Source organism: Etheostoma cragini, chromosome 14, assembly GCF_013103735.1.
Source record: "Etheostoma cragini isolate CJK2018 chromosome 14, CSU_Ecrag_1.0, whole genome shotgun sequence".
NCBI classification, from domain to species: Eukaryota; Metazoa; Chordata; class Actinopteri; order Perciformes; family Percidae; genus Etheostoma; species Etheostoma cragini.
The window spans coordinates 10218572-10239255 of record NC_048420.1 but is presented as its reverse complement, the minus strand read 5'-3'; the positions used below and the strand labels follow the sequence as shown (position 1 = coordinate 10239255).

Here is a 20684-nt window from a genome sequence, read left to right as displayed (position 1 = left end):
AACAGGTGGAAGACATCAGGTAATCACAGGAGCGGGAAAACACAGGAAGTAAAACTAAAGACAAGACAGCACAGAAAACCAGACTATCAAAATAAAACAGGAAACAGAACGTACAGACACTCACAAGGGAACACAAGACAGAAACTACAACACCCGACCAGGGAGAAAATGAGGACTAAACGCCAAACCACAACAATGTTATGTTATATGAAACATTTGATAAGCAGCCTTCATTCTTACGACACATATCCATGTCACTTTTGAGGACAGTCAACAGCGGATGGACGGCACTAGAGACAACCGATACTGGCACCTTTATTAACCCCTGACTGGGAGAAAGGTACACAGATAAAGGACAATATTTTTAAAATCCAACAAGCTATATATTTTAAGCTTTCCTTTGGTAGTTCAAGAGTCTGAGATCTGTACCCTCTGTGCTGGTTTGGGAACCCGGCACTGTTCACACTATGACTTGGTGTCTGTCTCCCTCCACGGGTCAAATAAGAGAGTCCCTCCCTTCTGTCTTTATGACAGCTTCACTATCACTTAGTTCCTGGCTTCACAGTTAGACACACACACACACACACACACACACACGCACACACACACGCGCACACACACACACACACACACACACACACACACACACACACACAAACACACACACAGTGATCTTCGTAAGAAATACCACTTAAATTCAATTAATTTAAAAGGCACTTCTAGGTGAGCCTTGTTGTGTTTTCCCTGAATATTGTTTGTTGTGTTCAGACGACAGTTACAGCTGCCGTTTGCTTAATTAAAAATAGATAAAAAATGTGCATAACATAAAACAATCCACATTTGTTTGGAAGTTTGCCTTCAAAACTAAATTAAAAATTGTTTCTCTGTTTTAAATCTCAGTAAGAAATGACAAAATTTGCAGAGTTAGATGCTGATTCCCCTGATTTAAGTCAGTAGGACTCAATAATAGAGCAAAAATAAAAATCAAAACCACTGGCTTGAAAACTTTTATTATTGTAGTTTAACATGTTTTCTGTCACAATAATGTAACTTTATTTAAAGGGACTTGTACAACTCCAACTTATTTATCTTTTCTTAAACATTTTGACAGTTTAACATTCGTCTTCAAAGTTAAAACACTATTTGCTAATATTTACATGCAGACCTCGCTGTTGGCCTTTCTCATCTTCTTTCATCCTTTAAAAGTCTTTTCCTGTGTCTCCACCTCTTCTGAGCTGGCTTGTGAGTCAAAAATGTCAGGCCTGTGGGAGGAAGAAGAAGAAGAAGAAGAAGAAGAAGAAGAAGAAGTGGAAATAAATAAATAACAACCATGTCATTGACTGGGGATCTGTCTTCTGGGAGAGGGGAATCAATGCATTTGTTGTGTATTGGTTATGGCATCCTTTTTGGAAATACATATTTACGTCAAACATTGAGAGTTTCCTACCAGTGGTTGCCATTGTTTACTAATGGTGCATTGGCCAGAGTCCTAAGAAGGCTCCAGTATGGGCCGCTGCTCCCAAATCTCTGAGGCCACACTGGGTTCAGTGCTGCTCGGCCATCAGGGCACTCCGCACACATTCGGATCACCTCCCAGGACCGCCCAAACCTCTGGGGCATGATGGGGGTCAAATCTGGATCCTTGTCATTATCAGGAATAATCTCTCTTCCGAAGCGCATGGGCATGTTGGCGTGTAGGCGGCCGGGTTTGGCAGGGAGCTGGTGGAGCTTGATGAAATTTGAGAGGCTGATTTTGCTGGTGGTGGGGGTCACATGTGCATTGAGGCTCTTGAGATCCAAACTTCTGCGGATTTCACTATTTGTCTGGAAAGAAAATATGTTGAAGCCAATCATGCTCAAGGAAGTTTTTTATTTGCTTTTCTTTTGTCAAATAAATGATTATGATAGTAATGTCTTTATTGCTTTTTTATTTAGACAGTTATAAGACAAAACAAGCAGTTTTAATAAATCACTGTAGGCTCTCCTTAAACCTTTCACTAAGTTTGAAAACCTGATCAATTCATCAAGAAAAATAGTCAGCAGATTTTTCAATAACCAAAATATTTGTGAGTTGCCTTAATCGTTTTTTTCCAAGAATATTCATCCCTAAGTTGTGTACGCACATCATTTCATGCTATTTTTTTTGCTCTATAAAAATGAAGAACAAAAATGAATAAATGTGACCGCTGGATAGCAGATGAGATCCAATGCTATATGTTGTAATAATAGCTCAAATTGTGGACCCCCAGCATGTGAACATAATCCATTTCCACAATGGGCTGTAAAAAAATAAATAATAACAAGAAATGCATTTTAACAAATAGTTTTAGTTACACTTAATGATATTGAAGGTGTAGTGCATAACATAAGGAAAAATAGGGCTGCAGTTAACCAATACTTTACTATTATTAATTGATTGTTTTATCTATAAAATGTCATCAAATAGTAAAACACGACATCTTCAAATTTCATGTTCTATCCAACTAAGAGCCCAACTCCCTCGAATACATAAGTTACAAAAAGAAAATACAATTTCTTAACATTTGAAAAGCTGAATCAGAGATTGTTTGGCATTTTTGATGTAAAACATTACACTTATTTTTCGACCATCGACTTTTCTTCTCAGCTGTGAAGGAAAACCTAATAAGTCCAAGCTAGTTTCCCAATACAATAAGCATATCTGTCTGGCTTAATAAATAATTCTTACCTGATGATGTGGTTGTTGGTTCAGAGTGCGTCTTCCATCATTGACGCTCAGAAAAGTTTTATCACTGTGGATTGATTTCCCATAGACATGCAAGTCAGATGCTGCTGCCCCTCCAAGACCTACCAGCATCAAGAGTGCTGACAGAAACACAGGGCACAAAATGTTGACAGCGGGAGCCATGTTCTCTGTTGTGTTGAGCCATGTTCTCTCATTTTCACACTGTTATTATAGACCCCTGGAAACATACGTCACTTGTCGCGTATGACAAAGACACCCCCACACATTCATGTGCACAAACATATACATCTTAAGCCTCATTTAAAATGAGCACATTTTTGTTAATAACTATCCGTCTCTAAAGAATATGTTTGAAAAGGCATGTATGTCCTAATTGGGCTGCTAGTTGAACGGCATATCTTGTCAGAGGAGATCACAGGAAATTTAACCTCCAACAGGTGCTCAGTGGAAATACTGAATGGCAGAAGCATTCACATTTAAAAATGGGATTTAACTTGTATTGGCCAATTGTATCTATGCTGTATTTCTTTAAACTTCTTTAAACGTTTAACAGTCTTTTGTTCATATTCTCAGTCATTCAGCTCCAAGTTGTTTGATGAATTCAGTTAATTCCTCTTATTTTCCTTTAACTGTATTTAAATAAAGAAAATAAGGTTTAAAGTGAAAATATCTGTAGTGCCTACTTGCAGATGCTAGCCACAATTTGACCAAATTACTCATGTTATACTTGAAAAAGTGATAAATGTCCATTACAACTCTATTTTACATAACAGTTATTCTATTTAGCATCCCAAGTTGACATTTGTTTCTTGAAACAGAATACACTTACTGTATAGGCTACTTTACATGTTTGTGGTGCTGCATTAAAGTGCCCAGAGGTACGTCTATCTTATGAGACCAGGTTAAAAACATCAGCGTGGCCTCGTTCAGGAGGTTCAAACTTCTCCGTTTCAGCTGAGTTGTGAGTCACTTCGTTTTTGGAGAGTTGAGAACATGTTTTTACTCTTCATCTTTAAAAAAGACATAAACGTGTTGGGACTGATTTTTTCCTCTGAGGTACTTTAATGGGTCCAGGCATTGGCTTTTAGCCATGAGAGACTCCTTTATGAAAGAGAAACACACAAATGCTTAATGCGGGATTGGAACTCACAACCTTCCGACTGTGGAGCTGTTCCTTTCCCAGTTGTTCTCTCACGACTCTGAAGAATCGTCTCAATTTTTCAACTAAGGTTCAACTTCACAGAGTCTCTTCATTTCTGTGAAGCAGTTTTTTTGTTATTTCACTGATTCATTACACTATATTAAAGGGTTTGATAGGTTGCCACTAAGTCTAGGAAGTCATGGATTTTATGTATATTTAAGATGTTTAATTGGATTACCTGCATGTTCAAGAGTTTTTAAGGGGCAACAAAAGGAAAAGACAAGGTTGAGACAAGGTCTCTCTGGATCTTTATAGCTATCAGCCCAGGAGATGGTCCAGTGGGGAAGTACACCGCCCGACAACCGGGAGACGCCGGTTCAAATACCGTTTCAGGTACCTAATTGTGAGTCCTTGTGAAAAGTGGATGTGGTTTCAGTTGTGGATGTCAATTTCAATTTACAAATTTCCAACGACAATTTCAACTTGCGAATTGACGAATTTCCAACGACAATATCAACTTGCGAATTTCCAGCAACGATTTGCGAATCAACGAATTTCCAACGACAATTTCAACTTGCAAATTGACAAATTTCCAACGATTTCAACTTGCAAATTTCCAACAATGATTTGAGAATTAACAAATTTACAACGATGATTTCAACTTGGGAATTTCCAATGACAATTTGTGAATTAACGAATTTCCAACAACGAGTTCAACTTGCGAATTGACGAATTTCCAATGATTTCAGCAAAATTTCCAACGACAATATTGACTTGTGATTCTCCAACATCAAATTCAACATGCAAATTTCTGTATTTCCATGGACTAAATCATGGACTAAAATCATTAGTTGTTAACAATTTCCGTTTTTGTGTGCAGGCTGTTGAGCTGAAATTATTAAAGTAATGAAGTGCATTACAGTGTTGTGATTACTGGTTGAAGGCGTAAAATACACTGGCCTTTACTAAACAAAGTGAAATAATACACACATGCATTATAGGAAGTGTTCCGTGTTTTCCTGAATTACCTATGTGACATAGTATTGCTTTAAGGACACTCTGACAATATTCCATACTTTGTCATTGTCAACAAATCCCCCAAAAATGTCCTTCAAAAGTACTCAGAGTGGCTCACATCCCATGCAGCTATGTGTTGGTCTTATTTTGGGGGAAACCTCAGACAAACCTAATAACAGAAAGTGTTTTCTCCCAGTTATTCATCTGTTGAAACTAAACTGTATCTAGCAACCGTTGGACAAATCAGCTTTGAGTGCGGAGAAGATGTCACTCACCATTCCTGTTCCTGAATGTGTCGGTAGTGTGTTTAGATGCACAAATGACTCACTGGAGCTGTATTTGTATTTGCAGACAGAATGTGAGGAATGCCTGGTGTGAGACACAGGTTGATAATGACAACACATAGCGAATTTTAATGTGATCTATGCGTCATGACCCTGACATTGTTTCCATTTGCCATGTTACCGTGTTGTCCCACCTTTAACACAGCAATCTAAAGCATCTCAGTGGAAAATCTATCCCATTCACATCTGGTTTTAGTGATTAATTATCAACCTTAAGATGTTTTTTTATGGCTATGGTTTCAGTCTATCTTTCTGTATTATCATTTACCTCCCACCTCTCGCCAGCCTTTCTTTGTGTGCTCTCCCTCCCTGACCCTGGCCCCAGCTCGTAGACTATGGGGTTTGGGATTTACGATCCTGTCTCTGACACTTATCCAGAGTTTTATCCGCAGACGGCTTCCCTATACCTCAAGCTCTCCCTTTGTTCTTAACCGAGCTCTCCAAGCACTCCCTCAAAGACCTTGTTCTCTGCCACTGTAATTCTCTCTTCTTAATGTTTTTAATGTGCATCCCTCGCCACCCCGGCGGCCTTTTCATCTTTCAATTTTCTTCCTTCTGGGCCTCTTCTCCCTCCCCTATTCTCTGCTTCTACATGCTGTCTTCTTGCTTGAAAACAGACTCTGCTACCTCGAAAGAAATACGGCCCTGGATGTTAAATTGAATACACCTGAAACCTCCCATTTATGTGTGCTTTTGACCTATCTTGGACTCATGTTTCGTTTCAATTGCATGAGACGTAGAAGTTCCTGAAATGTTAATCTATCTGACTTACAGTTTCATTTTTGTGAACTCCAGGAAAACTAATCAAGAATAGACAGAGGAAGACTAGCAAAGAGGCAAAGATTTAAAAAAAAAAGACAGGTAGATGCAAAAAACAGGCAGAAAAGGAAGCAGATTGAAACAGGTCACGACAACAACGTTGATCCTAACCTGACTCTCACTCTGTCTCGGATCTGACAGCCTTCCCAGAATTCCTCTCCAGGACCAGGATACCCTCAGAGTCCCAGGATGATTTGTGGGAATGTTATCCCCCCTGTTGAGCTGATTTATGTTGAATTTTATCTCCCCCCTCACTTAGACATCAGCCGGGTCATCATCACATCACTTTACATGCCCGTACACTCAGCGAGGAGACACATTCATCAAGCCCTTGTGACGGTTTATAGTTTTATCAATGATCAAATCCATTTCTGCCGGATCACTGCATTATGATGTATGGGAAGTTGGGCAGATGGACACACAGGCTCACACCACTGTACTTGTGTAATTCTGTGTTGTGTTGCTGTGATTGTGGTGGACGATGATGAATTCATGTCTCTCACGTGACCACAGCCAACAAAATAAGCGACAGAATCAAAACTTTGAGTCGATAGGACGTCCAGGAGACGAGTATGAAAAGACAAAAAGGTTTATGTTAAAGTAATCAACATCCTACACATGCACAAGTCTGAGCACATGCTACACACACAGGTCACATACACACACACACACACACACACACACACACACACACACACACACACACACACACACACACACACACACACACACACACACACACACACACACACACACACACACACACACACATACAGGAAAGAACAACAAATTATTCTGATTAGTTTTCTTCTTGTATGACAGGTAGGACAACTGTACAAAACCAGGATGAGACATGATGAATAAAAGACAAAGCTCACAATATTCTATATTTTTGAATGTCAGCAAGTCCAAAGAAAAGAACAAAGGTGTTTTCTGTAATTTTCTAACATACCCAGTTAGTCACTCTCAGGACCTGATGGGTCACTCCTGAAAACACAACTCTTAGAAAAATGGTCAGACATATATACTTAGACATTATTGAAACAGCTGGGCAGGTTTCAGCAAACATTAATCAAACAAAAGTTGCATTTGTTGGAGACTGTTTTCAGCTTTGGATTTGTAGTAGTATGTATGGGACAACAACAGTGTATTTGGGATTGTCTCAAAATATACTACAGATGTTCCTCATAATGAAGAAACAGATCAACAAAATGCAATTGTATTTTTTTGCTCCTTTTACTTTCTATAGTTAAAATGTTAGGCCTATGTGTTGAGTATGCGTTCTGTCACAGTTGACACATAAAACCACTAGATGGCAGTCTAGGTTTGGATAATCAAATCTAGTGTCCAGCGTTTCTAGATTTTTTTGCAAGAGAGTCGTGTATTATTCTGTTTCCTACACTTTTTTTTCTTCCATTAAGGAGTTATTCAATTTCAGGTCAGTTTTAGACCGTTTGTTAAGGAAATCCATCATTTGTCAATCTTTCGTGCAGAATAGTGTTAGTCTTTAAACCGCATGGTTCACGTTGTAAAAGGTTTCGTCCACCGGGAGGCACTCTAACACCCTTCCTGTCTGTTTGGAGAGGAGGAGGAGCCACTTAGAAGAGGGGGGAGTCAGAGGAGGAGGCGGTCCGAAGAGATAGAAGGAGGTGTCCCTAAAAAAAAGGGGAGGTGATTTTTTTAAGTGTTAACAAGGGGAGGCGCTCAAAGCACTGGCCAATCAGAGACTTGTAGAAATTCACCAATCAGAGATGGAGAGGCAGGCAGGAAGCTGAGCAAATGACCCTTGATGGGAGAGGGGAGGTGGAGGATGGGAAGGATGAGGGAAGGAAAAGGGGCCCTAGGAAAGGGGTGTGTGTGTATGTGTGTGTGTGTGAGAGAGAGAGAGAGAGAGAGAGAGAGAGATGTTTAGGCTGGGTTGAGAAATCTGCCATAGCATATGTTATGTCTTGTGTTTTTATTTTAAGATATATTCCTTGTCCCAAAAATAAATGCTAAGGGTCCGTTCAAGTGTGAAGCGATAAATAATGGGTGGATGATGAAGATGAGCGATTGAGCTGCGGCAATAAAATATGGAAATAACCAAAAATACTGTGTTGAAGGAAATAGAAGTGAGAAGATATTATATGTGGGAAGAAAAAACAAAAATTTGTAAATTACAGAATAAAATATGATAAGCAGTATCTGGTCATAACAGATTAGATCTGTCATTTTGTTTTCCTTTCTCTACTTGATTTGAATGTTTACACGGCCATTTCTCTGTTGAGTGAGTTTCCTGGACCCTGGACTATGGAAACCTTTTAAAACCCTGGTGCAGAAGTCCCAAAGACACCGGTGACAGTAAGAAAAATAAGCATCTTTTTCTCAGATTTTGTACGTAGTATTCATGCAGACGCAGTAACAGGGATGGGAGGATAAAGGTAGAAACAGAATAAGAAGCAATCCAAGAAAGAAGACCTCTGGTTGTTCTCTCTGCTCCTGGTTGGATGGCCAGATTGGTTGCTGTTCAGCGGGTCAGAGAAGGTCAAAGGTCATCTTAGAGACACGGAGAGCTACACCATGACCTCTGACCTCTCTCCACCATGCAGCAGAAACCTGCACAGCGCTTAAAGAAAAGCAGGGAGCTAGAAGAACGCACAAAAATGGTTTTTTTTTTACTCCTAAAAATATTGGCCAAACCACTTGTTACGTGCACTCTCACCCTATTGATAGAGATGTGACGGTTCATTATTTTCGCTAATTGAATAATACTTGATTAAGACATGAAACTTTATTTATTGATTTAAAACTCTCTTTCATACTTTACCTATTTGCTTTGGATAACTAAGGCTAAATAAAGTAATGCCGAATGTGCGTCCAGTTTGCGTTTTAGTACTCAAGTTATATCAGTGTGTCTTTGGACTTATGTACCGTATGTCCTAGTGGTGGAAAAAATCAAACAACACCCTTAATTAAATGAAAGCAGATGGAACATAGAAGCCCTTCAATAGTCTTCCATTCAGAAAACGGCTTCAGCTGATTGAAGTGCATGCACTTAGCAGCATACAGAAGCTACCAGGAAGCTTTCAACCTCTGATGCGTTAACCTCCATAAATTAAGAGCATACAGTTTACTATATCAAGTGTGCTTGCTGTGTCATGCTATTAGTTATATGCAATCTCTTCCTCTTGGCTGCTTTTTTGTTTTCCTTTGTTTCAGACTTTCTTTGAAAATGCTGTTATATTATAGGGGTTCTTGCTTTGGACTTCAGATCTTCATTTGCTGAAACACTGTTACACTGTGGATGAATGGATGAAAAAAAAAACTTTTGATGGAAAAGTTCATTTGAAATCTGACACATTTCCAACAAAGTCGCCTATGTTTTTTTTTTATTTTGTCAGTAATGCCAGTGAAGAACAGAACAGTATCCGAGGAATTTCAATGGTGGGAGACTATCTGTATCATTTGAAAAATCCCCATAGTCCAACACAGAAATGTGTTATAGAAGGTAAATCCAATGTATATATGAAAACCTTTTGAGAGGCCAACTAATCATTCATTCATACCACAAGCAATAACACTTTTTAACATGTCATCACTGGGTGCTAGATAAGACTTTTGGACACCACACTACTGCACTAACGCAACCTGCACAATTGGTTTATTTACATTCACATGTAGCATACATTTTAACATTTAAGCATATTATTTAAGTTGTTGCACATTTTTGTTTCCCTATCCTGTACAAATTCAAATATTTGTTCTTTTTACTTTATTCTGTATATTGTATGTATGTACATTTTTCCTAGTTTTTCATTTTTATCCAATTCTGTGCTTTGTGACTGATTTTGCTGCTGTAGCACCGGAATTTCCCATTTTTCTTGGGATCAATAAACATCTATTTATCTATCTATCTATCTAACAAGGATGCACGGTGCTCATGAGTATCCAGGGAAGTTCCAATGTCATTCATTACTTTTGATGTAGTTAATTTCATTGTAGTTGCAGGACATAATATGGGGAGTTCTGTGGAAGGAGAATAGAGAAGAAAGTCTTTGGCTGTCTAATTCCAAATTCCAACACGTTCTGCAATGACCATGCAAACCATTTTACCATTGTTTATGTCTTGAAAATACATGAGCTTTATTAAAAGTACATGAAATGCTATCTGTAATAATGGGTGATGTGTGTTTTTGAGTTAAATTACAAAACCAGGCCATGCAGGACTAAGAGGACAATTTTGGTAACATGTTTTAATAAAAAAGGTGTCTGCATCAAGAGAGCTCATTAAGGTTGATTAACAACCTTTCTCAAAACCTTGGCCCACAGAAATAAGACGCATGTTTAAAAGTAGCATCTACATGGCTGGGGTGGCTCAGTTAGTAGAGCAGGCACACACATGTGCAAAACTGTGTATTCTTTGATGCAGAAGGTTGAGGTTTTGAGTCCCTCCTATGACTCCTTCTCTATATTCTCCTTTTTTGAATCCTATCCATTAAAGGTGAACATTCTTTTAAAAAACAGTGCCTATTCACATTCTCAGAGAAAAATGTAATAGAGCTGGAAAAGATTGTTTGAATTTATTTGTTATGAATCGGATTGATTTCTAAAAGTTTGTAGATTTCACATCAGAAACAGTGAATCTCTTTGTTTTGCATTCTTCATAGAAGAGGTGTACCTGGCTGATTGCAGTCCAGCAAGAAGAACTGGCCGTGCTTTATTCATTAGTTTAAAAACAGAAACCCAAGGTCAAAATCTTTTTCTAGAGTAAATGATTGAATCATCTCAATTGTTTTTGCATTGTACAAGTTAGAAAAGATGAACTGTGTTTTAATTCTAATGACTAATTTATCATTGTGTGAGTTATGATCACATAGGCAATTATTTGGCCACCTTGTTTTCTTAGCTAAAAGAGAGGCAACTGTTTTGAAACAGAGCAGTTTCAAGAATTATCTTTGACAGAACAGAATGAGTGAGAACAGCACTAAAGTTTCTCTCTAGTTTCACATATATGCACATGCTCAGTACACAGTGTGTGTGCGGCCAGTTATGTGTGAATAAAACACTGTTGTCCTCTGATGGTTTGTGATGGCTCTGCTGTAAAATCATTCCCACTTTCCCCTCATTTCCCCTCCCTTTCCCACTCTCTTCCAATGCCATTCCCGGCAGCTAGAATTGGAGTATACAGACTGAGTGTGTGTTTGTGTGTGTGGGTGTGTATTTGTGTGTGTGAGCCTTGGATACACATGGAGGGAACTTGATCCGAACCATAGCTTTCAGCACGGCCTGCAGGATCCCCAGGGCTTTTAAAAGACGACAGAATTAAAGCAAGGGAGACAGGGAGAGAGTCCAATTTGACCTCAGCAGAGCTTTTCACACACACACACACACACACACACACACACACACACACACACACACACACACACACACAAACACACACACACACAGTGTAGTGGAGTGATGAGTGGTGGGGACAGCTGGGAGATAGTGACATCATCTTTAGTTGCTGGCTGGTGTATTTGATCTGGGCTGAGGGGAAGATTGAAACTGAAACACCAGACTGCTCTCTGGACCCACATCCTCTGCCAGAAAATCTGAAATGTGTGTGTGTGTGTGTGTGTGCGTGTGTATCCATGTGTGTGTGGCTGCTTGAATGCATACATTTGTGTGTGTTTAAAGCTGTAAGAGCACCAATAAAACCACAGCACTGAACCATTCTCCACTTTCTCTCTCTCTTTCTGTCTCCAGTCTCTCTCTCTCTCCCTGCCTGCCTTCCTGCTGATTGATGCGTTGTATATATTCCTCACAGTAATCAGATCCTTTTCTTCCAGAGGTTTCTGTAAATACAGTCTGCTGAAGTGCCAGCCTACCAGGCAGCCAGGCTGACTGTCTCTTATGGGGATTTAGCCAATGCTCTGAAGGCTGGCATTGTGCCTGTGGAGGCCCCCCGAAGGCACGAAGGAACACATGATGTCTCCCCATGACGAGGCCGGCGCACGCTATCTGTGATCCTGTGTAGGTGTGTTAGTGGAGAGGGGTCATCCAAGGTCTGTTTTAGCAAGTATGTGCAGATTCATTAGACATCTGACTAGATCTGAGCTGTAAATTAGCTGTAACATGGAAATGAGTGAAGAAGTGAGGTGGAACAGTGATGTGACTTTTTGCGGTTTGGTGAGGATGACACAAGAGGGAGCACACACACACACACACACACACACACACACACACACACACACACACACACACACAAACACACTCACTCACGCACTCTCTCTCTCTCTCACATTTTCAATGGTATCTCTGTCTCTCTGAGCTGTCAGATACTGCATAGTCAGATCACCACCATAATCTCCCAGGTCCTTCACCACCTAAATCATCCTCTATTGATCTCAGAATATGAGAACACACAACACAAAGCCAAATCACCATGCCAGAGACGTGCGTGCGTGCGTATGTGCATTCGTGCGTGCATGTGTGTGTGTGTGTTTGTATGTGTGTGTGTGTGGTTTTAGACATTAAGATTGAGCATGGGAAAAGTGCAGCTTTAAACAGCAAAACATGCAACCACCACCACAAGTACCAAATTCCACAAAACCCCTTAAACTTAACAGCATGTTTGAGGCGTCACAAACACAAATGCACACACTCACACACAGGAGGAGGCTGTTAGTGTCTACGAGTGAATAACCTCACCTGACAAACGTTTGGAGACACACAGTGTAGGTTTTATGTATAGGCTAACAAGAAATAAACATTATAAGAAGAGGATTAATGAAGTCAGTTCATAATGAGTATACGTCTTTGCCCCACAATGATCGTGGTTGTCCCCTGTGTTGGTCTCTTCATTAATGCAAACTATGTTATTTGGACATAAAAAAACAACTCAAGGTGCACTTCATAGATTTTTCTTGTGCTTTCAACCACGTCACATGGTCTAAGTCAGTGAAACAGTAAAACAGTGGAAAACTGGTGAAAGTGCTATGGTTGAAATCATCACAGCCACAACAGATCAATCTCCATAAAAATTGAAATAAAATTACCCTTCGGGATGCAGTTGAAAGGTCCAGAAATGTAATTATTAAGTGGACCATGAGTTGAGCTTGTTTTGTCAAAGTACTTCATGTTCAAGAATAAACTTGGACTGTGATGTAGGACTGTTGTTGATAACGGAAGCTTGAAGTTAACACTGATAGTAATATTTACGAAAAGAAAAAATATAACTATATTTTTAATTTTAAAGTCAACACATCAAATAAACTTACAGTTTTAATAAGGATCCCTTAAATTTGGTAATTAGAGATGTGTCAAAAGTATTTATGTGACTGAGCGGGACATCCTTTAGTTATAAAATCCTTTAAATATAATCAAAAACAGCAAATACAACAGTATATTTGATACAGTAAACTTCACTAGAAATGAACACAAATACAACAAATGTATGAATTAAAAAAACATTTAAAACATAAAGATTTAAAATGATAGAAAAAAGCTCTGGATACTACCTAAAATATTATTATTATTATTATTATTGTTGTTATTATTATTAAAAAATCTGAACTATAATAAATCAAATGGAAACTTTAAGAAACATTGACTCAAGTGGTGTGTGGTGTGGCAAGCTCACAGTATGGACATATCTATGACACTGTTGTTACTTACTAACCAACACATGTGCAGATATCTTTATATACATAAATATATAGTCAAATATATGCGGGCACCCTTGTTAACATACCCTTTGGTCTGGAGCTGTTTTTCATGGTTTGGTCCGGACCCCTTAGTTCCTGTTAAGAGAAATTGCATTGGTACAGCACACGGCATGTTTGCAGCTGTGTGCCAGCAGTTTGGAGAAGGCCCTCTCCTGTTTCAACATGACAATGCCCCAATGCATGATTGAGGTTCACAAAAAAGTTCTTTTTTTGAGATTGGCATGTAAGAACTTGACTGGCCTGAACAGATCCCTAAAACAATACCCTATCTTACACCTCTGGGGTAACTCCGTCCTGGTCTAACAATCCCTCAATGATGTTCTTGTGGCTGAAAGGAAGCAAATCCCTAAAGCAAGGCTCCGTTTTGTTGAATCCTTCCCAGACACCGTGCAATCTTAGTTTTAGTATCCACATATTTTGGCCACATACAGTATGAGTATAAGTTGGGCTCTTCTGTCAACACATGTATAGATTTGCATGTTTTGTTTGGCAATAGAATTTTTAAACCTTTATGGCAATAACGCCCACGTGTGAGTGAACGGAATTGACACATTGAGAAACAACAGAGTGAGAGACAGAGAGAGAGGGAGAGAGAGAGAGAGAGAGAGAGAGAAGCTAATGAAAGCGAGCAGAGGGCTACCACCCACTGGAGTAGACAGCATTCTCTGTCTCACTCTGCAGAAAGTCAGCATAGACACAAAAGGTACAAATGCCATCTGGGCTAGGAGGCTACGCTACATCCAAAGACAATAGGGGTTCATTCACACTGCCCAGCCCAGCCGGGGCCATCTGCTCTTGGTGAGAGTGAGTGGGAGACCAGGAGACCCCCACAGGTCCTACAATACAGCAGGATGGTAGAATGAAATCAGCATAATATTAGAATCAGGGTCTGAAAAAATGAATGAATGAAGATGATCTACTTTTCAACATGAGCAGACACAATAGATGTGTCGACTGAGCGAGTCATGTGAGGCTGCGTAAGCATCCCACGCTGGGAATGCGAACACGTGTGGTGTTTTTCAGAGCAACAATGGTGAGAGAAGAGCAACTGTTACAACAGCGGGGGAGAGGACGGTGCAAAGGGAGAGTGGATGCATGCAAACGTCTAAATGTACAGCGCGCAAGCACAGATGCACACACAGAGCAGCACAACAGCGGCCATTCATCATGCAGGGAAAAATGAAACAAAGACACTGAGAGGCCTTTGACTTTTGTTTCATCTCATGTGTGACTGCTTAGCAAACTTAATCTGGTATCGTTCTCTCTCTAGATATGACCAGTGCACACTTTAGCAAGGTGAATATTCATGCCGTGAAGTCTTGTCATGCCATAGCATGACAGAAAAGCAGCCAGAAGGTTAGAGCATCTCAAGAATCTAGGTTTGGGGAGTGCAACTGGGGCATTCAAGCAAAACTTTACAGTCACACGCAAGCAGATATATATACACACACAGTACATGCCATCCCTGATCCATCTTCTAGCATAAAACCAGGGAATTTACATATATAATCTCTCCTACTTATTACTCAACAAGTCTCTCAAAGAGTTTTGTGATTATAACCACAGACGCTGAGGTTTAAGCCTGTAGTTTCAGATCAAAGCAGCCGGGACACGCCAGTGTTGACATATGTAATAAGTGTATGTGTGGGTGGGTCGCTTTACTTTTAAAGAGCAAGATTGATCCATGTTTCAAACATCATCATCTAAATGTTGAAAGTTAGCGACTAGCTGGTGAACATAGTGGAGCATTCAAAGAGCCAGATATTTTTTCTCAGGAGTTGGAGGAGACCAAAAACAGAGCTAAAAAATACATGAATATTGACAGAATACAACTCTCTATGAATGCAAATGTCAGTTTGTGTCTGCTTGACGTGGGTTACATCTGATTGCTAAAACATTAGCAACTTTATAAGGTGATAATATGTCGATGTGAAAAAGAAAAAAAAATTAATTATCAGATGCAATGACAACAAGTCAGTATTTGCTCTTTACAGATTCTTTTATGCCAAGATCATCAGTTTGAAGCTTTTGTTGTATCAACTCATGTGTAACCTCTGCAATCTCACTGTCGCCGACTGTTTACACTCTGGATTGTGCAGACAGGTTTGCAAATGTTTACGTCTGCTTTTAAAAGTGATTCAGAAAGGATTGTTGACTTACATAGGTGTGAGTGTGAATGCATGCAACTGTTTATCTGTCTGCCTTAAATTGATGATCGCTCAGCTCAAAGGGAAACACCTGAATTAGCTCGGAGACGGTCAACGTCAAGCCAGCCAATGATGAGAGATCCTGCGTCAAAATGTATGCCTCGCGCTGATGAGCGGTTGTGTTCTCAAACACAACCAGACAGAAAGTGTGGAAAGCCCCCTCAGCTGCTGACAGACATTTGTCAGAAGCCTCAGATTAATGAAGGAGTCTGTCAGTCAGCCGGTTCCCAGAGGCCAACACAGCTCAGCCCCGGGGCTTTGGTGTCCTTTAAGTGCTTAGAGGTTTAATGTGAACACAGGAACTGTTAAAGCTAACAAATGCATGCATTGGCAAATAGGCTTTGATATTTAATAAATAGAATATCCATGAAAAGAAACATGTAAAATCAAGTTTCATCAGTCACAGTGGCTGCAAGTTGATCTTTATGTCTTTAGTGTTTCTAATGTGATAAATTGTTCTGCATGCAAAAGATGTGCTTCTATACAATGTATGAGGAGGATTGTGTTTGTCATGTTATTATTTGCATCATATTAGATTCAGCATCTGCCTTACATCTGTATGTGTCGGCCTGATGTGATGGAGAAGAGTACACCTCAGAGTCATTTTGTTTTCTAACATTTCCCCATGTATGCTCCCAGAAGGACCGGTGTTTAGGGCAGAAATAAAATAAGTGAGCATTTGTTAATCATGAAGACATTCAGCAAAGTGATAACAAGGCTCAGATGATTGATTTCAGCTGACAGAAAGCAGGTGAAATTGCATTTCATAGAGAATTCAAGTTCACCAACAAGTTCTTGTTTTGACTGAGCCGTTATATATTTTCTATGTATAAACCCATTCTTCAAAAATGTTTTTTTGCATCATATAGAAAGTATTAGAAAGACTTTATTGACTTTATCTCAGATCATTAGGCATACATTTGCTGTCTGTGCCTAATGTACAGTGTAAGATGAATATTAACCGTCTGTTCTGAGCTTACTTTTAGTCTTATTTTAGTATTGTTACCTGTTAGTATTGGATGTCTAAGTTTGTCAGACTTTGGCTATGTCTCCCCTGCAAAAAAAGGTTTCCAACCCTTAATGTTTCAAACCTGGGTTTAACCTGACAAGTGTTATCAATACATAGGCTATATATAATTTTAACAATCACAACAACCATGTTGGTAATTAATTACTCACTAAACACTAATTTCAGCCAAACAGGGGCCTTGTTTGTTTGGGTGGTGTTTTGATAGGGCACGTCCCATCCAAAGAGGCAACGTCTGTTTTTCAGACCATGTGCAGGCGATTTGCATTTGATGTCCTCATTGCAAATGAGTCTGGAATTTCATTTCTGCTTGTGAAAGTGAAGACGAGTTGACATGGAAGAATTCGAGGAGCCCCTTTCCAGCGTGACCGGCAGAAACCCACTGACAACTCTACAATAAAATCCTCTTCGGGAAGCAGGTCACTAGAGCTACATCCAACAATCTTTCACCATGGTGATTAAGTCATGTGTTTACACATTCTATTTGCAGGCTAAAAGGATTGAATTTGCAGAATACATTAACAGTAAACTGTGTGCTCTGTGGACATGCAGGGAATCAACAAATGCTTACTGTGTGCAGCATAATCCAGACTTTTAGACTGTATGGTTGATGAGTTTATTACATGAACACAGACATTCATTCCTTTAACAAAAGTCCTTCTTTTTTCTATCGTTATAATTCCAACTCTGAGTTTAGACTTACATACATTCACAGATTTAGGGGATCACAGATTTTAGAAGCTGATGACTTTTTTCATTTATTATCACAGTTATGCACCAAGTGGCAGTGGCATGCAAATGCATGTGTGTGTGTGTGTGTGTGTGTGTGTGTGTGTGTGTGTGTGTGTGTGTGTGTGTACACCCGCAGGGCAGAAAGAGGTTTGTGACAGGCTTTGACAGGTACTGCATGGTGTCAGACCTCCCAGCTGTCAAACAAACAAACCAAGGAAACAAGAGAGAAAGAGCGCCGTTACGAGGAGGACTGATGACTTACATACAAATCATTGAAAGGCAAAACATTATAATAATAAATGACTTTCAGTCACTCAACAAATTCCTTTTCCCTCCATTTTATACTTCCCATTTCCTCGCTTCCTCTTTGCTATATGATTTTTGACTTAACTCTCTCATCCCTCAACACCCTCACCTGGACATATTGCAAAATTGCAGCGACTTGCTTATTCGCACAGGCAAATCTAAATACACCTCAAGTGGTCTGAGTGGTGCAAACTTGCCTGAGCATGAGGGAAGGCAATTTGTGTGTGCAAAGAGTTGCTGCCAAGTATGAACTTGCAGTCAGAGGAAAATATACAGAGACGGAAGAGTCAGAGGCAGGAGGGGAAAATACTTTCTGAAAAGGTGAAACAGAGTGGAGGGAGTTGTAAGAAAGAGAGGCCGATCTGTGTGTGTGTTTCCTTGGTGAAAGGCTGTTGAAGGTTTAGTCGAAGAGTGCTGTCAGGGCCTGTCACCTTGACAACCAGGCGTGTATTTCACTCACTTGCTAAAGAGAGAGACCAAGAGAGGCCCCATGGCTTCTAACCCCCTGTCAACCCAATGTATACCCTCTCACACACACTCCCTTACACACACACACACACCAACTCTCACGCACATAACAAATTCATCCTCCCTATTCATTTAGCTCACCCAGTGTGTGATTCATTTCTCAGAAGTGACACAACCTGTTTATGTCACACTGAAACCCTTCTGTGTGTTTGTATGTGTGTGTGTTTGTGTGTGTGTGTGTGTGTGTGTGTGTGAGACTTGCTCCAGAGCAGAAGCTCACCTGGCCTGTAAGGTGAAAACAACAGCTACAGAAGGTCATGGGAAACAGCAGGTTTCTGTGTGTGTTTGTGTGTTGTGAGATGCACAGGTGTGTTTGGCCTTGTCTGTGTAAAAGCACGTGTCGGCTAAGTCATTTTCTACTTCAAATCTGTCAACGTAACTCAATAGTATGAAGTTGAGATCACAGCAAAAGCCACAACAACGTGTCCGTGCACAAAAGACAGGATGGACAGATGAATGAATGAGGGATGCAATGAAATGTAGACAAGTGCGTAGCTTGAAAGACGGATGGCCTAATGGAGAGATGATTTAAGTGACAAGAGAAATGACAGATGCTGCCGGATAAATGGATGAATTGACAGATAGAAGGAAAGGCAGACAGTTGAATAGAGAAGCAAAGTGACAAAGTAAAAAGAAGACAGTAAAATTAAAGCAAAAGATTGATAATTTCTCGGGTAACAGCAGAATAAAGACATCGACTACCAAATCTGCCTAATGCTGACGGTTTATTTTTGCTGATTACATGGCTCAACCTGAAGTGTTGACAGCTTCCAAAGTAAGTGAGAACCAGCATCATAAGTAGTCCTGGCTCTCTGTTGGAGGGTGGACTTCCGATTTCTTCCACTTGAGTGGATGAGCAGGAAGGAGGGGTGGGATGGTGGGATGGGATGGGGGGGGGGGACTGGCATTCTCCTGCTTCTTCTCAATAGAGTCATCTGACGCTGAAAAGGGTTGATCCCCTCGCTCCCTGCCTTGCCCCGTTGCATCTATCAATGGTGTGGTTGAAAGACGGAATGAGAGAGCAGAAAAAGAGCTCTCCATGCACACTTCCCACCAAACACACACATACACACACACACACACACACACACACACACACACACAGGATTGAAAGGAGCGGTGGGGAAGTTTGACTAATACATGTACATCTCTACTTCATAATTATGTTGTGTGCATCCAGCCCTCATAAGGCTTTTGTCAGTGTCTTGCTGTGAGTGTTGACGTCTTGCTATTTATGTCCCTGGTGTTGTTTGTTTTTATAATTTATTGTCGTTTGTCATTTAAGACAAACTTTCCTGTAGAGGCTGTGATATTAATCAATGGTAGGGCATATTTATTGTTGATCCAGCACATACAACACAGGCATCAAGCAGTACTACTTCATTGTTGGCTTGTAACTGTCAACCCTTATGAACGTTCAATTTCACATCCCGAGAAAAACTCATGGATATAATCATGACAGACCTCAGCTTCAGTATGACTGGACAGTCCCCATTCATTCCTTATGTACATTTAAAAATTAAAAGTCCATCAATTTCACACACTAGTCTGTGGACTGACATCATGACTTTTGTTTCTATGTTAGCAAATGGACAGTTTGACATTTTGGGAAATGTGTTTATTCACTTTCTTGCAAAGAATTAAGACAATTCAGTTCCACTGTCATGTCTGTCCAGGGAAACAGCTAGCCTGGCCATGTCCAATGATAAAGAAATCCACAATCAGTGACTTCCTCATCTCCGTGTGGTTGCCTAGGAAATGATTCCCAAGCCAAGAGACACCGCACAAAACCCTTTGCAAAACGGAAAACTGTCGGGGGGGGTTTTGTACTTTAGTTTTTGTACAGATTAAACCAACGGGATATAATGTGTTAAACGGCTGAATGAAAAATAAAAAATGAATCTTCTTATTTAACTCTCTGCAAAATAATATAAGCATATTTTCCAAATTGTCAAACTATTCCTTTAATCAAAATGGAAGCGAGCCATCCAGTGACTGGAATGCAATGTAATTTTTAGATATATTTGCACATTGCAGAATTTAATCATCAGCTTGATGAAGTGACTTTATTAACTGAAACACAACAGTTGTCAGTTGAGCCAATGATAATATCCTTTTGCCAGTGTTTGTTTCCTATTATGCCACTT

At 39.9% G+C, this 20684-nt stretch overlaps 1 protein-coding gene across 1 annotated transcript; it reads right to left on the bottom strand.

Annotated features, from left to right (window-relative positions):
* Nucleotides 1–1034: 1034 nt before the first annotated feature.
* On the bottom strand, nucleotides 1035–2892 carry npvf (neuropeptide VF precursor). Its single transcript, XM_034892527.1, has 3 exons — nucleotides 2708–2892; nucleotides 1448–1824; nucleotides 1035–1262 (listed from the first exon to the last, which is right to left on the bottom strand). The coding sequence occupies exons 1-3, from the start codon at nucleotides 2885–2887 to the stop codon at nucleotides 1193–1195; spliced, it is 627 nt and encodes a 208-aa protein (XP_034748418.1). The 5' UTR covers nucleotides 2888–2892; the 3' UTR covers nucleotides 1035–1192.
* Between the last annotated feature and the right edge of the window lie 17792 nt (nucleotides 2893–20684).

Excerpts from the sequence above, each read along its gene's own strand:
- npvf (XM_034892527.1), bottom strand. The coding sequence starts at position 2,887 with ATGGCTCCCGCTGTCAACATTTTGTGCCCTGTGTTTCTGTCAGCACTC. Across the intron at positions 1,825-2,707 it reads ACCAACAACCACATCATCAG|ACAAATAGTGAAATCCGCAG; the intron begins GTAAGAATTATT and ends TTTTCTTTCCAG. Across the intron at positions 1,263-1,447 it reads GTAAACAATGGCAACCACTG|GCCTGACATTTTTGACTCAC; the intron begins GTAGGAAACTCT and ends TTCCTCCCACAG.